Source organism: Anastrepha obliqua, chromosome 5, assembly GCF_027943255.1.
Source record: "Anastrepha obliqua isolate idAnaObli1 chromosome 5, idAnaObli1_1.0, whole genome shotgun sequence".
Lineage (NCBI taxonomy): Eukaryota > Metazoa > Arthropoda > Insecta > Diptera > Tephritidae > Anastrepha > Anastrepha obliqua.
Window position 1 is genome coordinate 62,858,649 of NC_072896.1, and position 15,712 is coordinate 62,874,360.

The following is a 15,712-nucleotide window of genomic DNA, read 5'->3' on the forward strand; positions in this document are numbered from 1 at the left end:
TTGAGGTTATCAATACATGTAATCAAGGCAAAAACCATCGTAGTCTTGAAAGACAATATCGTGCACACTGTTCCTGCATGGTCGAAAAGGTAGTCAGAAGTTTGTGTTCTAGTACCTCAGACGACCCTGCGCCAAAATTACTTTGCTTTCATTAATATCATGAAACTAACTACATTATAAATAATTCTAATTTTCTTAGATCTCGTGTTTCTTCTTCTGAGTTCGTAAAACCATATCCTTCACATATTCATATACGCAAGCATACAAACATAGAGATTCGGCCATTAATACCAAATTGTGCACGCACAAATTGCGCTAAATACTCAACTAAGTTTTTCCTCCGCTTAAGTATACATGTACACTACTGTGCAATACCTCACAACTTTTCGCTCATAGTGCCCAAGTAAAATCTCGTGTACTACAGTCGAAGTCAAGCTGACTGCCATAGCACTGGAATATTGCAAACACACCTCTACAGATTTAAAGCAAGCGCGTTTTTCCAGCTTTTGGCTTAAGGCAAAGGTAATAATAGACCTCGCATTCTGATGAAAATGGAGGGCTATTTGTGCACGACAATATAAACATAAATAAATTGAAAATGAAAGGAAATAAAATAACATAAACGTAAAATATAACACCGTGCCAGAAAACTCAATATTTTTTTATCCAGTTACATATGGGGCGTTCCATGAAAGTAGTACCAGTTGGTCCTTCAATTTTCTTTATACTTTGGAATTTTGTTGTGTTTGTGACTCTTTGGAAGCATGCCAAAGGGTTTTGCAAAATTTCAATTATTTTGCAAGTTATTGCTTATTGAATTTTTATGCTAAATTTTTTTCGATAATTTTTATCTTGAAATATATTAGTGATACAAAAAAAAGTTGTTAATAAAAACTATAGGGAAAAAGTTGAATTTTCATAAAATATTTTTAAAAAAATAAAAATAATAATTTTTAGCTAATTTGTTTAAACAATAATTTTTTATTGTTGGTTTTTTACTCGAAGTACACTGTGGAATTTTGTAAAAATAATTTTTTATCAAAGTTTGGACCCTTCTTAAAAGATACTGCAAATTATAGAGATGGGTTTTTTTTTGTTCTCGAGAAATTAATTTTTGAATTTTACACTGCATGACTCGGCCTAGTAGGTAAAGAACAAAGTAATTTTTTAAAAAAATTAAAAACAAATTTGAAAGAAGGGGAATTAATTGTAATTGGGGATTTTTCTGAAAATTTTACATTTTTAATACAAAATGCAATACAGAGTCATCATTGGAATAACAGCCAAACAACTATTCATCCTTTTGTGATTTATCGACCTGAGCGAGATCATAATAACAGTTTGAAATTTGAAAGTTTTGTTTTAATTTCAGAAAGTACTGAGCATAGTACGGAAGCCGTTTATCTTTTTCAATCAAGATTAATTTCTTTTATTAAAGAGAATTATGGATCAGACAAAATAAAAAAAATTTATTATTTCTCCGATGGTGCAGCATCACAGTATAAAAATAGAAAAAATTTTATCAATTTCGTCTATCATTTTCAAGATTTTAATATAGAAACAGAATGGCACTTTTGTGCAACGTCTTGCTTGTGATGGAATTGGTGGTACAATAAAAAGGTACGTTAGGCGAGAAAGTCTACGAAGACCTGATACTGTACCAATAGCAACTCCTGGAGCATTTTTTAACATAGTTAAAAACAAATTTGATTCAATTACATTTGACTTTTGTTCCAATGAAGCTCTTGAAGATATAAAAAAGTTTTTAAGTAAACGATTTTTAACATGCAAAACAATCAGTGGCACACGTGGTTTTCATTCTTTTATTCCAGTTGAAAATGAAAAAATTAAATGTAAAAAAATTTCTAACTTCAACGATAGTTTATCTTCCGTATTTAATATTTCATAATAATTCTTATCAATTCTAAAATTCTAAATAGAACACAAAAATTTTTTTTGATTATATTGAAAAAATGTATGCAACTTATGTTATGTATTATTCTATTTTATAATATAGAGAAAGGGAATGGTGGATTAGGCCTACTGGGGATACCACCTTTTTTTTACATTTTTTTTAAAAACGCACTTGACGTACTGTACCTCCAGGGTGGTGTGGAAAACGGTATTTATTTAATAAAAAATGTTAATTTAGTAAGTTGGAATAATATTAAAAAAAAATGATGTAAAACTGTGTTCTTTATACTGTATTGGTAAAGAATAAAGCATACTGCGGGAGCTGCCGCGCGCGGCTACTAGGCCGAGTCATGCAGTGTAAAATTCAAAAATTAATTTCTCGGGAACAAAAAAAAACCCATCTCTATAATTTGCAGTATCTTTTAAGAAGGGTCCAAACTTTGATAAAAAATTATTTTTACAAAATTCCACAGTGTACTTCGAGTAAAAAACCAACAATAAAAAATTATTGTTTAAACAAATTAGCTAAAAATTATTATTTTTATTTTTTTAAAAATATTTTATGAAAATTCAACTTTTTCCCTATAGTTTTTATTAACAACTTTTTTTTGTATCACTAATATATTTCAAGATAAAAATTATCGAAAAAAATTTAGCATAAAAATTCAATAAGCAATAACTTGCAAAATAATTGAAATTTTGCAAAACCCTTTGGCATGCTTCCAAAGAGTCACAAACACAACAAAATTCCAAAGTATAAAGAAAATTGAAGGACCAACTGGTACTACTTTCATGGAACGCCCCATATATCCGTGATGATATGCCAATCTACTCTAATAATCTTCTACAATATATATATAAAATTCTAATTATGTATGTATCTATAGATCGACTTGCGTCTTAAACGCATAAACCGATCGTAACCAAATTTGAAACACGAACTGGATACCTTACCGGGATGGTCATGGGCTAAAAAATATTTTGATATATATATAGGGGGCGTGGCACCTCCCAACAAATGGAATTTTTAACAGTCCGTATTTCTGGAAGTATTTACGTTAGACTACTGAAATTTGGTAAAGGGTTATATGACATTAATCTTTACCACATCCAGAAAAACTGCGTATAACGAAAAAGGGGGCGTGGCACCTCCCATACAACTGGAATTTTTTATAGTCCATATCTCTGTAAGTATTTAGGCTAGACCAATGAAATTTGGGAAGGGGTTATATGAGGTTAATCCCTAACACCTCCAAGAAAACTGAGAAAAACGAAAAAGGGGGCTTGGCACCTCCCATATAAATGCAATTTTTCATTGCCCATATCTCCTGAAGTATTTGGGCTAGACAACTGAAACTTGGTAAGAGATTATATAAGGTTAATACCTAACACCTGCATGAAAACTGGTGATAGCTAGAAATGGGGCGTGACACCTCCTTTACAAATGGGATTTTTCATACTGCATATCACTGGACGCATTTATGGTAGAATACCAAAAATTGGTAAAAAGTTTAATGAAGTTAGTATTTAGTACCCCTAGAAAAAATATGAGCTTAGAGAAAAATGGGGGTTAGACCATTTGATATAGAAACGAATTTATATTATCAACGATAGAGGTATTGCTGAATTGAATGCATTGTCTTATTGGTAAAGCTTTATCGGTAAGTAAACAGTCCCGCAATCTAAGCCAAATATCAATTTTATTAAAAAAAATGCTTTAAAAACTACGCCATGCCTAGATAATAATGCCGGTTTAGCTACATAAATATTAATGCTCATAACTTAGTCAAAAATGAACCGATTTTAATGATTCTGGGTTCAAAATGATCATCATTACTTACACAAACGACTTCATATAAAAACAATTGCAAAAAGTACTTGAAAATTTTTTATTTTGCAAAAAACAAAAAGTGCGAAACAGGTTTTTTACTCAAAAATTCATTACTCAAAAACAACTCATTTTAGCTACTGGGCATTCAGCTCAATTGAAGTTTGAGGTGTCCTCTTGATTTGGAAAAAGTTATAAAAAAAAATACACTTTTTGAAATATTGAATTTCGAAATAATTTAATTTTTTTTCTTTTTTGCTAAATAAAAAATTTTCAACTACTTTTTTGCAATTTTTTCTACATGGAGTCGCTTGTGTAGGTAATGACGATCATTTTGAACCCAGAATTATTAAAATCGGTTTATTTTTGACTAAGTTATGGGCATTTAAAAAAAAATGTTTCTTATATAATTAAAAAAAAATCGATTTTGAGCCGAAAAACAAAATTGCCGATAACTCTTGAAAAATTTTTTTTCGGGCGAACAAAAAAATACGTGTCTCATTATTTTGACCAGAGAGCAACATATTTGAGTTACATCGAAATCGAAGAACATGACCCGAATAGCCCGGTTGAATTGAAATGGAAAGCATCCCCTATCATTTTTCTTATAGCTTTCCTGATAAATATAATATTAACAAGCTTTTTGATCGACCGTTGTTCCAATTCGGCCATGTCTGTTTGCTTAGTTCGCATGTTGTGAGGTTTCGCCAACTTGTATTTACCTTATTGAGTATAAGTAGCTTACAAGTGGCTATAGGCATAGGTATCAGTGTTTTATCCAGTTGTAGATCAAGCGTTGACTGTTTTTGACGAGTGTGTTTTAGATTCTAGCGCTTTTATTGCTGCTTGACTGTCCGAGTATATGAAGACTTCATTTGTGGATAATACTCTCATTTTTATTACCTTTAGTCCCTCTTTTATGGCAGTGACTTTGTCTTGAAATACACTGCAATGATCAGGTAGGCGAAATGATTGGCTAATTCTGAGTTTATCGGAGTAAACCCCTCCATCTATTCTGTTGTCTAATTTTGAGCCATCTGTATAGATGTTTACATCATTTTCTCTCACAATAAGCCCGTTATCCCATTCCTCTTTGGAAGGAAATACTTTGACGAAGGATTTTTATAAGTTGATATCCTTGGACTTACAGAAATCCGTTGTACCATGAAGAGTGTCCTCTTCGTTCTGAGTAGACCGATTTCTCTTAATCTGAGAGCTTACCGAATTGCTCTATTGGTAATAGGCAAAGCATAATATTTAGTGCCTTTGTAGGTGTAGGCCTAAGGGCCCCGCAGATGCAAAGATTGACCATTCTTTGTACATGTATCATGCTTTTTTTAATACATAACTTATCTAAAGCCGGTCATTATACTAGTATACCATATGTTAGGATTGGTCTTAAAATTAATGTGCAAAGCCAATATACGATAGATGGGGAAAGACCCCAGCTTAGTCCTATTAACTGTTGACAAGAGTATAGCGCTATTGTCGCTCTTTTTACTCTGTCTTCGACATTTGACTTCCATCTTAGTTTTCTGTGTAATATTAGACCTAAGTAGCGGGCCTCATCACTAAATGAGAGTGCCGATCCACCTAGAGTCGGAGCATATTTGGAGTTCTACGTTTCCTAGTTACTAAGATGAGTTCAGTTTTGTTAGGGTTAGCGCTTAGCCCATTTGCTTTTGACCAGTTTTCAACCATGTTTAGTAAATCTTGCATGATTTCACAAAGTCTATTGGGTCATTTCCCTCTTACTACCATTGCAACATCATCCGCATATGCTACGACGTGTTGTCCTCTCTCCTCAAGGCTCCTTAGCAAGAAGTCTATTGCGAGCAGCCAGAGGAGAGGGGACAGCACCCCGCCTTGAAGTGCTCCTTTACTTACTCTTTTCCTGATCTTTAAGGCCCATAGGGTTACGATCACAAATCTGCTCAGGAGCATGTTTTTGATCAACTTCTTCCTTTCGATTATTGATGAATACATTAGGAAATTCGTTGCTGGGAAAGTGTGTAGCCACTACCAACTTCTTTTCAGGTTTTTTGAGGTATCCAGAGGAATAGGGACTTTTTTAAAGGATTTTACGCTGTCTAGAAGCCTCTGTGGTTCTTTTGATTTCTCCACAGAACCACTCCACAGATTTTCATAATAAGTTTCAAAAAATTTAATGCTAAAACGACAGAACATCATGTAAAATTGTGCATCTGTCTACTTGATAAATGTCTAGGAATTATTAGCTATAGAAATATGATTTAAAAACGTTTTCTTAATTTAGATATAACTAAACGGAATGACCTTAAAAAATATAATTTCCTCTCTAAGAAGTGACATATATTTTGCACACCACTGTATGCAGTACGTTTATGTGTATGTATGCCAGTGCTTAACTACCCCCACTTATCGCTATTACTCCTTAATTTACTTGCGCAATCTTTAAAGCGCTTTCATAATCAAGCTTTAATTTTGTTAGCACATTAAAAGTTGGTTGTAAATGATCTAACGAAATTGTTGTTAGATGTGCGAACTTGTGTTCAAATATACTTTACTTACACACATAGTAAACGTATGTGCATATACATAGACGTGTACGTAAGCGAATTTGTGATTAAGTAGGAAAAAGTTGCTCCGTGTTTAGAGAGGCATTAATATGGAGACATGAAAAAATGATGGCGTGGCATGATTCGATTTTCAATCGCTAAACTTAAAAAACACCTGAAAGTAAACCTAATCTGTACCATAAATTTTTATGTCTGAAACACTTCCGTTTCTCCGGTTATTCGTGATTTACTTCAAATGGTCTTCGACTTTTCGCTTTCAAGGACAGCTTTTTTACTGTTAGTTTGGGGAAAAAGAAATACATTATTTTCGCGGTAAATGGCTCGTAAAGTATATATCGATCAAACAATTATCGTTATCGTTGTCAATGTGACATTTCAGACTAAAAAAAATTCATTTGTTATTTTTTGTACGTTCCATTCATTTTGTGAGTTTCATGGTGTTAACAATGGAAGCCAACAAAGAGAAAACTCGGCACATTTTACAGTTTTTCTTTGATTAAGACAAAAATGCAAGACAGGACGCTGAAATTGTGACTGGTATTTATGATGCCGATACTATAACAGCTATTCAGCAGGAATTTTTGATGTTAGAAGAAATAAAAAATAAAATTAATGGATTTCCCCAGCCTAATATTTTAGATTCCGGTTTCTTTTTCAATGGCCGTAGTCTGAAAAAATGTCATTTCATAAGTCTATATAACATATAAAAAATGTATAAATAAATGAATATTTGAAGAAAGAATAACATGACTCGAATCGTCACATCCGCGAAAGTATTGGCAATCATACGAAATACAATTACAAGGAACGGAGTGATACGAATGCAAGCGGATCGTAATGTCGTTCCACAACACGTAAATGTGGGTTCCACAAATGTGAAATTGTCAAAATAATTTTAAAAATTACTTGAAGTAAGCATTACTTCACACAGCGTAAGCATTTTATATTTATTTTAGAAAGTTTATTTATAAACCATTCAGTACATATTTTTAAAAAGTTTGTGTTTTCCAAAGAGCCAACAGTCTGCGAAATAATATCGACCGTTCTGCAACCCCCATTGCCATGCATTCAATTCATTATAATTAGTCCTAGAATACGAGTATCAATATTTACTTGAAATTTTCATATATTCATCATATCAAAACTTAAATTTTTCTGTATTTATTGCGTATAATCTTAATCTGTTTAGTATCAATCTTTTACATTTCTCAACTTATGCACGCACTCGAATTATTGGTCTGAGCGGAAAACAGTTCTTTAAAAGCGTATGCTCATTGATACGGTCACGGAAGTCATAATACCGGAACCTGGGAATGTACTGTCTTCTTCAGTCCTTGTGTGCGTGTGTCGGTAAGCTGAGGTGAGGCTGATTGAGGTAATGTAAGTAGAGATGAGTTGAGCTGACTTCAAGTAAATATTATTCCTCAGAGAAAAAGTAACGAAAAAAGTTGTATTATTGATCAAAACTAAAACTCTTAAAGTAATGATCACTACTTATAAAAAATATGGCTCGATATTTGATTATATTTTTAATAAATATATAATATATTATATCTCCCATTAAAATAAGTAGTATATCAAATTAATTGTTATATCTTTTGTTAATACTTGGTTCTTTATTTATTTTAGTTATTTATTCTTTGTACTATCACTCATGCTTTTCAAATAAGTTTAGTTATTTTCAAAGATCAAAGGGCTGTTTTTGAGATAAAGATTTTGAGAGATGAGATATCAATATTTTTATAATATATTCTGTGGTGCGCCTAAAATCAGCCATTAAAAGCACTGGGAAGGCGGAATATTATAGTGAAATTTGAGCACTCTTCAGTCATTGTGTAGGGATGCTTATCCAGCATGGGAATGGGTGATTTGTTGTTTGTAGAAGATAAGATGGATGTACGATAATATTTGATTATTCTTTCAAATATAACCAGGGCAATGATCCAAAACATAAAACTCCTTTGGTTAGCTCCTTATTTTTGACAGAAGTAAAGTATGGGATATACCAACCCAAAGCGCGGATATTAGTCCAATCGATAACTTGTGGGCATATTTAAAGAAAAAGTTGCAAAAGAACACAAAACGTCGATCAGAACTCAAAGAGGCTATTTTATAGGAAAGGATTATGATGTCCAAAAATTTATTAATTCTACGAGAAGCAGACTATTATTAGTGTTACAGATGCTCGGGGTAGTCATACAAAGTACTGATTTACATTTGATTTTTTAAGAGACATAACTCAAAGCTATTAACTATAAAGATAAATAAACTATAAAAAAACTTTTTTGACAGCAGAGTATGAAGAGAGTAATGGTTTTTCCTTTTATTTTTGTGTTAGTTTTAAACGGAATAAATTTATTTTCGACTATTGGCTTATAAATTATTTATATTAATATAATCAAATAAAACCAAAGAGTGAAAGAAAACCCTGAAAAAATGCATATTTTTTAAGTAGTTTGTCTCCCCTCTTCTCTGGATTTTGACAGTGAACTCCTTGTTGGTGGCCCTAAAGAGAGGGGGTTGCCACGTCACAGCTTACGCTGACGATTTGGCAATTGGGGTTAAAGGCAAATATCCAAAGACGCTCATTGATTTTCTGCGCTCCAACATGGCCACGCTTAGTATCTGGACATAGAGTAGGGGGCTCTGATCAAACCCCGATAAAACTGAACTAATTCTCTTTAGGAGGAAATATAGATCCGCCACAGTCTCCCCGTTAATTTTCAACGGTGTGGAGATTCCTATGAAATATAATGTTAAATACTTAGGTCTTATATTAGATAGGAAACTTACGTGGAAATCTGATATTGAGAATAGGGCTCAAAAGCCAAACATTGCATTGTACACATGCAAAAAGGCGGTCGGAATCAAATGAGGTAGTTCGACCTATTTTACTAAATGGAATAATTGTGTGGTGGCCACCAACCCAGAAGGCATACAAAACTGCTGAGCCAGATCCAAAGAACTGGCGCTTTAAGGACCACCCCTAATAAAACGCTTGAGTCGTCGGCCTATTCTATATTCCCTACTATGAGTAGTTTTAGTCCAGAAATCGACTACTTTTCCCTAAACCCAAAAAGAAAATGGGAAACTCAAAGACCATGGAGAAGAGGCGAAATAAATTTTTACACGAATGGATCCAAGCTAGAAAATAAAGTAGGCTATGGGGCTTTTCAAAAGAATTAGGATTGAAATTGAAATGAAATTTGAAAAGGTCGAGCCAAGGAGCACCAGGAGATTTGGTGGCTCCTAAAACACTCAGGCTAAAAAGCCCATTGTATTCAAAGCTCTGGAAAGGGGGTAGATAGTCAAGGAGGGAGGGAGAAAAGTATCATAAAAAGAAATAGGAAAGAATAGAGACAGAGATAGAGATAGTTAGTCCTGTGAGAATTTTCCAGATTCTTTGGCAAATCTGTAAATATCCTCCAGTTTTAGAGAACGAATAATACCCATTCTCATGACATCGGAACCCAATACTCGTAGTCGCGCTCTAGCGAAAGCAGGACACTCACAGAGAAAGTGCTCAGTGCTATCCGCCTCCTCCAAGCATGACAGGCATACCGGGTCCTCGATGATTCCAATGGTGGTCATATGCTGACCCCATGGGTTGTGTCCTGTAATGATGCCGACCATCAACCGAATGTCTTTCCTTCTAAGTTTTAGTAGAAAGTTTGACAGTTTTCTGTTCGGACTTGTCACAAAACACTTTGCAGTTCTGCAGCGTTCTAGACCGGACCATCGCTCTTTATGTAGATTGCCTACATAATCGTTGATCCAGTTCTTGATTCCTGCGGGACTGATTCCGATTATTGGCTCTGGCCCCTGTGGGGGCACCGCTGATCCACGGTTGGCCAATTCGTCGGCAATTTCGTTTCCTTGAACACCGGAGTGTCCCGGAACCCATATAAGTACAAGCCTGTTTTGTCTTGCGACAGAATTAAGCTTCTTCTTACATTCTTGAACAATCTTTGAGGTTAGCTTCGCGTTCTCCAGGGCCTTCAATGCAGCCTGGCTGTCACTGAAGACTCCAATCTGTTTCCCGCTCCATCTCCTCTCGATTATCCATTCGGCTACTTTTAGGATGGCAAAAACTTCTGTTTGGAAAACAGTTGCCATTCCCCCCATAGCGTAGTGATACTTATTACTATCGTTTAAGTACCATCCGGCTCCTGACCCTGTTTCAGTCTTGGACCCATCGGTAAAGAAAATATCCGTCAAACCTCCCTGCATGCCTCCTGGATTGCTCCATTGCTCACGCAATGGAAATCTGACATCAAATTTCCTTCCGAATGAAACTGTGGGTATCAGGTCATCTTTAGGTGCCAAAAACCATGGATACTGCTCCGACAGCAACTTAAAGATTTCTCTGTGTCCCGAAGTTCCATCTTCGTGCCAGAAACCATATTTATGGAGTCTACACATTGCTTTTATTGCTTCCTGTTGTATCTTAAGATCCAGGGGGAGCAAATCAAGCATAGCATTTAGGGCATCTCCAGAGGTTGTACTCATGGCACCCGTGATGCATAAACATACACTTCTTTGCAGCCTGTATAGTTCCCGGATTGTGGACTTAACCATGCTCCGTCGCCACCAGACCACAGAAGCGTAAGTGATGATTGGTCTGATAAGTGCCGTGTATATCCATAGGACCACAGCAGGTGTCAGACCCCAAGTTTTGCCAAAGGCTCTACGGCATTGCTGAAAAATCTTCAATGCACGATTCACCTTCAGTGAAACGTGTGTCTCCCAAGTCAGCTTCTTATCCAAGATTACTCCTAGATATTTAACTTCGTTGGAAAGACCAAGTGTCACACCTTTCAGTGTTGGAAGACTGAGTCCATCCAATTTCCGTTTTCTCGTAAACAAGACTATAGTTGTTTTGTTCGGATTAACGAAAAGACCTTGTCTCATGCACCAATCATCGATTTTGTCAAGAATCCTCTGCACTTTCGTGCAAAGCCTCCTTAAGGATTTATCCGATGTTAGCGCACAGACGTCGTCCGCATATGCTTGGACGTGGAAGCCGAGTTCCTGCATCTCCACTAATAGGGAGTCTACGACGAAGCACCACAGCAGCGGAGAAAGAACACCCCCTTGGGGACATCCTTGCTTGGCCCTGACTGTGATTTGCTCGTCATCGCTCCCACCAGCGGTTAACAGCCTCTCAGAGAGCATGGAGTATATCCATTTTATAATGGCTTGATTAACTCCGTGTCGTTCGGCAGAAGAACATATCGAGCCGAAAGTGGCATTATCAAAAGCCCCCTCAATGTCCACGAACACGCCCATTGTGTATTCGTCAGTTTCCAGCCCAGCTTCAATCTTGCTAAGAATTAGGATTAGAACTATCTGTCTTATTCCGGACTACTGTAGTGTCTCCTAGACATAAGTCTTAGCCATAAAGGAGGTATTTGTGTACCTTAACACACACGCCGTAACAAAACTACAATAAATGTCTTCTCGGACAGCTAGGCGGACATCAAATCAATGAAGACAGTTATACTAAGATTAAAGGTTGCTCAGGAATGTATGATAGCTCTAAATGATATTAACACCATCTCCAAGGTCAGCCTTATATAAGTTTCCGGGACATAGAGATATTGAAGGAAATTCTATGAGCTAGCCAGAAAGGGTACTAATCTTCCACTGCTTGAAAACAGAAGAACTTGCAAATTAAGGATAAAAAATAATATTCTCCAGGAGGTCAATAGGTCAAGGAGAGAAAAAAATACTTGTGTTACAGCCAGCCTAATTTGGCCGCAAATAGATGAGAAAAGATTACGAGAATTTTTGTGGATTGTGTCATCGATCATTGGCTGTTAGGAAGGCACTCTTCTAGGCTAGGAATATTTTTCCATGAATACTGCAGAAGTTGTAGGGATGAGGAAGAAGAAGAAACAGTAGAACTCTTCCGCATTTTGACTCTCTTACGGAACTATCCGGTGTTGGGATAAAACTTATCATACGCTTCATAAGAGAGTTTAACTGGTTTAATGAAAAAAATTAACAATAAGGTTTTCCTTTAACGCAGTGGTACCACAACGGACCTACATGGTCTAAGTAAGTTGGCTACTCTAATCCGACTGCCACAAAAACCTTACCTAAGTCAAGTAGTTCGTCTTAATTTCGCTAGATCAGTAGATGTCAAAACACTTCCTTGGCAAACTGTACGTAATTCTGGAGGGGCTTTCAAAATTATAAAGTAATCCATGGCGATGCTTAAATTTACCTAATAAGAAATGAGCCCCCGCAGCTTTTTTGCTCGAAAACTTGATTAATAGGTAGTGTTATACTAAGGCGAAACGAATTATATCTCTTTACGCCTGGACAACTTCAGAAAACATTCTGAAGTGATAGTATTACCGTAGATATTAAAGGAAGCAACTTTCGGTGTTTTTACCACAAAAACTTAACTTTATACTTTAGCTTCTTAATTAAAAATCTTTGGTGACAGTGTTTCACGAGTATTTTCACCACTTCCTTTCCATTTTACGCATGAGTCAAATATGTAGTGTGCCATGATAGTTTTTGTGGATCAATTACTCAAAATATTATAAAAATGGCTACATATTTTGTGTTTGAATAAATTATAATTTTGTGTATAAACTCATATTTCCACTCTCACATCACTCATAATAAATTAACTCACTTGCGTGTCGTTGGTTAACAGCTCCAGTGTATAGCCAGGCAAAATTTTCTTCCGATTGATATGTTCAACCGCCATTTGTGCGGCACTCAACTCACTCCAGCCATCCAGACGACGACCTTGTCTGTTGGTAAGTTCGAAGAGGCCAAGCAAAACAATTCGCCGGCTATTGCGCTCAATTCCTGCCGGCGTCATGCGACGTTGACTTTCAAACACTTGATTAACTTTCAAATTATTCTGAGGCCAGTTGGCCGAAATTCTTGTCGAGCTACGGCTAAAGTTTATTTTCTCCTCAGCCAGTGTGCCACTTTGCGTAGCAAAGCTATACTTGTTGTTACCATCAATGCTGGGCGTAGGTAGTTTTCCTTGTACGGTATATGGAACATGTGTATTTGTTTCTGCGGTTGTTGTTGTACTGTGTACCACGTCATCAGTTGTAACATTTGTAACACTTGTAAGCGTAGACAAATGGAGTTCCATGTTAGGGCGGCCTTGTGTCTGACCCATGGCAGAATTTGCACTTGCCACACTTTCATGGCTGCCACTGCTGTTGCTTGGGTTTAAATATGTTGCAGGAATGTGATTCCTTTCGTTTGAGTGTGGTTGTGTGCTTTGTGCTGACGGTAAGATTTGCTGCTCTCTGGTTTTTGTACTATTTTTATGGGTGGGTGGGTAGTGGCTTGTTGTGTTAGTGTTCCTGTGTATGCTGTGTGCCTCGGCAGTTAAATACCTCGTCGAACTTGCCGCGTTGATGCGAAGTGGTAAAAAGTTTGCTGTACCAATCAGTGTGAGGTAGCATAACTGGACCGTTCTTAGCCAATGCCTGTGACGTTTTTGTGGTGGCTTTGGCATTACTCGGGCGATCAAAATATAAACGGTAGGATTTGCTTGCAATTGCTTGTCATTTGAATTCTTCCTTGTACTTCTTAAACAGCAATCAATTACGGTGGCTATAAATTCAACCAAGTATTTGGTTCATAGGTTTTGTAGCGAGCGATCTAGAAAGAAAGAAATTTCAGCCAATTACATTATATTTTGATTACCCAAATGTTTTCATTTTCCTACTCTTTAATTATGAGCGATGCACTGGTTCATTGTACGCATTGGAATATAACTCAAAAGGGAAGTGGGAATCCAACTCTTAAATCTTCAAGGATTACTGATAATAGTTTCAGCTATTATGAACAAAATAAGAAAAAAAATGAAAAAAAAGCGAAAAATAATTGGAGCAAACACATGAAGCAATAATTAAAGGTGATGTAAGTAGCCAATTTTCACCCTGTGTTAGCCATCTTGAAGCTACTTAATAAATCCGTGTTGTCCTCTTGGAAAAGCTATTTTTTATTTCAGAGCAAATTCTAAAGAAAAAGTACTCAAAAGCGTAGAAGTTAAAATTTTTGCTGAAAAAGTTAGCAGGCAATACTGTTTTGCCTATTCCATTTTGCTTAGACTTTCGCATCTTTCAATTCTATTGAAAGTTCTGTGAAAATTACATTACAATTGTGCTTTTCATTGCGATAAATAGCTACCATATAGCCACATTTAGGTAAGTCTTTTTAATAAAAGCTAATTATTTTGTAAATTAATGGCATTTTTCACTATTTAGGTCGATTATGTCTTACATATCGTGGTAGTCGATTATTTGGAGTCGCCTTTCTGCTGCCGAAAACTACCGGTTGGTGAATTTTCATAAACGTAAGTCCAGATCAGACATTTGTATAAATTCTTATTAAACTTTTTCATTAATAGGTTTTTAGAACAGAGTTTTTGCAAATATAATAGTGACCACCTTACATACAATACATAAACTACAGTTAGTAAGTTCTATTAGAATATTTGCTAATAAATTGGTTTTAAAAGTTTTTATTTGTAGGACTTCACAGACGAGCAAGTGCAGCGGAAGATGTGTGTTGAAGAGCTGGTTTTTAGAAACGAAGGCATGTATGCGCGTATTTCTACCATTTCATAGATGACATTGATCGTGCTGTGTATGATGGTGCAAATACCTAGTAAGTGTTTGACATGTGACGGTCATTATGTGCCTAGTTCTGCTACCACTGAAATCAATTTGGCTTCCGAACTAGCTCTTCACGCTACCCGGTCTAGAACAATATGCTGTACGTAAATGCATGCGCAACACCTACACGAGCAAGTCCTCGCGCTTTACGTCTACATTTACATGTAAGTTGTAGTGCTATATTTATGAATTAACAATTTTTAAGATTTTTGGTTTACAGGTTTTTGATTTCTGCCCGAATCATCGCAATTACTAAAAGTGGATTATGTTATCAATATAGAAATTTTTCGATGTATTAGTTTTAGACTATATGAATATATTTTCCTAACTATACTAATAAAATATTAAGGTAGACAAATTTTAAACAATAAACTAATAAATTTATAATTTTTTCTATTTTAACTCTTCTAACTCCAATGTTTTTCTTACGTGGAGGAATGATCGACTGAACTTCTGCTTTCGCAATGTCTTTGATAGCTTACACGAAGATGCTCTTGAATATATTGCCGGTTACATAATACGCAAATTAAAGTTGACCGATTGTTCATGCAATGAGCCTACATTTACTTGGGTTGACACTTTATCTAAGGGCGGATTAGTTAAACCAAGCACCGAGTTCTTAGATAAAATTAAAATGTTAGAATCAGCGTTTAACCAATTCAACGGCAGGGAGCTTTACGGTGGGATATCATGTTTAAAAAAACATCATTTTTGTAAAAACAGTTATGAAACGTACATTTACGTTCGTA

The 15,712-nt window shown here is 35.6% G+C and overlaps 1 protein-coding gene and 1 long non-coding RNA gene across 3 annotated transcripts in view; one reads left to right on the forward strand and one right to left on the reverse strand.

Annotated features, from left to right (window-relative positions):
• LOC129249163 (uncharacterized) overlaps positions 1 to 13,900 on the reverse strand; it is a 62,178-nt gene extending 48,278 nt beyond the window's left edge. The window contains exon 1 of the mRNA XM_054888829.1: positions 12,950 to 13,900. Coding sequence (XP_054744804.1) covers positions 12,950 to 13,798 — 849 coding nt within the window. The 5' untranslated portion in view covers positions 13,799 to 13,900. The remainder of the gene's footprint in view (positions 1 to 12,949) is intronic.
• A 431-nt stretch (positions 13,901 to 14,331) lies between these two features.
• Positions 14,332 to 15,374, forward strand: LOC129248121 (uncharacterized). 2 transcript variants are annotated; one of them, XR_008582597.1, is made up of 6 exons: positions 14,332 to 14,492; positions 14,553 to 14,641; positions 14,696 to 14,763; positions 14,820 to 14,955; positions 15,031 to 15,127; positions 15,184 to 15,374. It is a non-coding gene; the product is annotated as an uncharacterized LOC129248121 (long non-coding RNA). The 2 variants fall into 2 exon arrangements; XR_008582596.1 differs by having other exon boundaries at positions 14,333 to 14,492; positions 14,820 to 15,127.
• Positions 15,375 to 15,712: the final 338 nt, after the last annotated feature.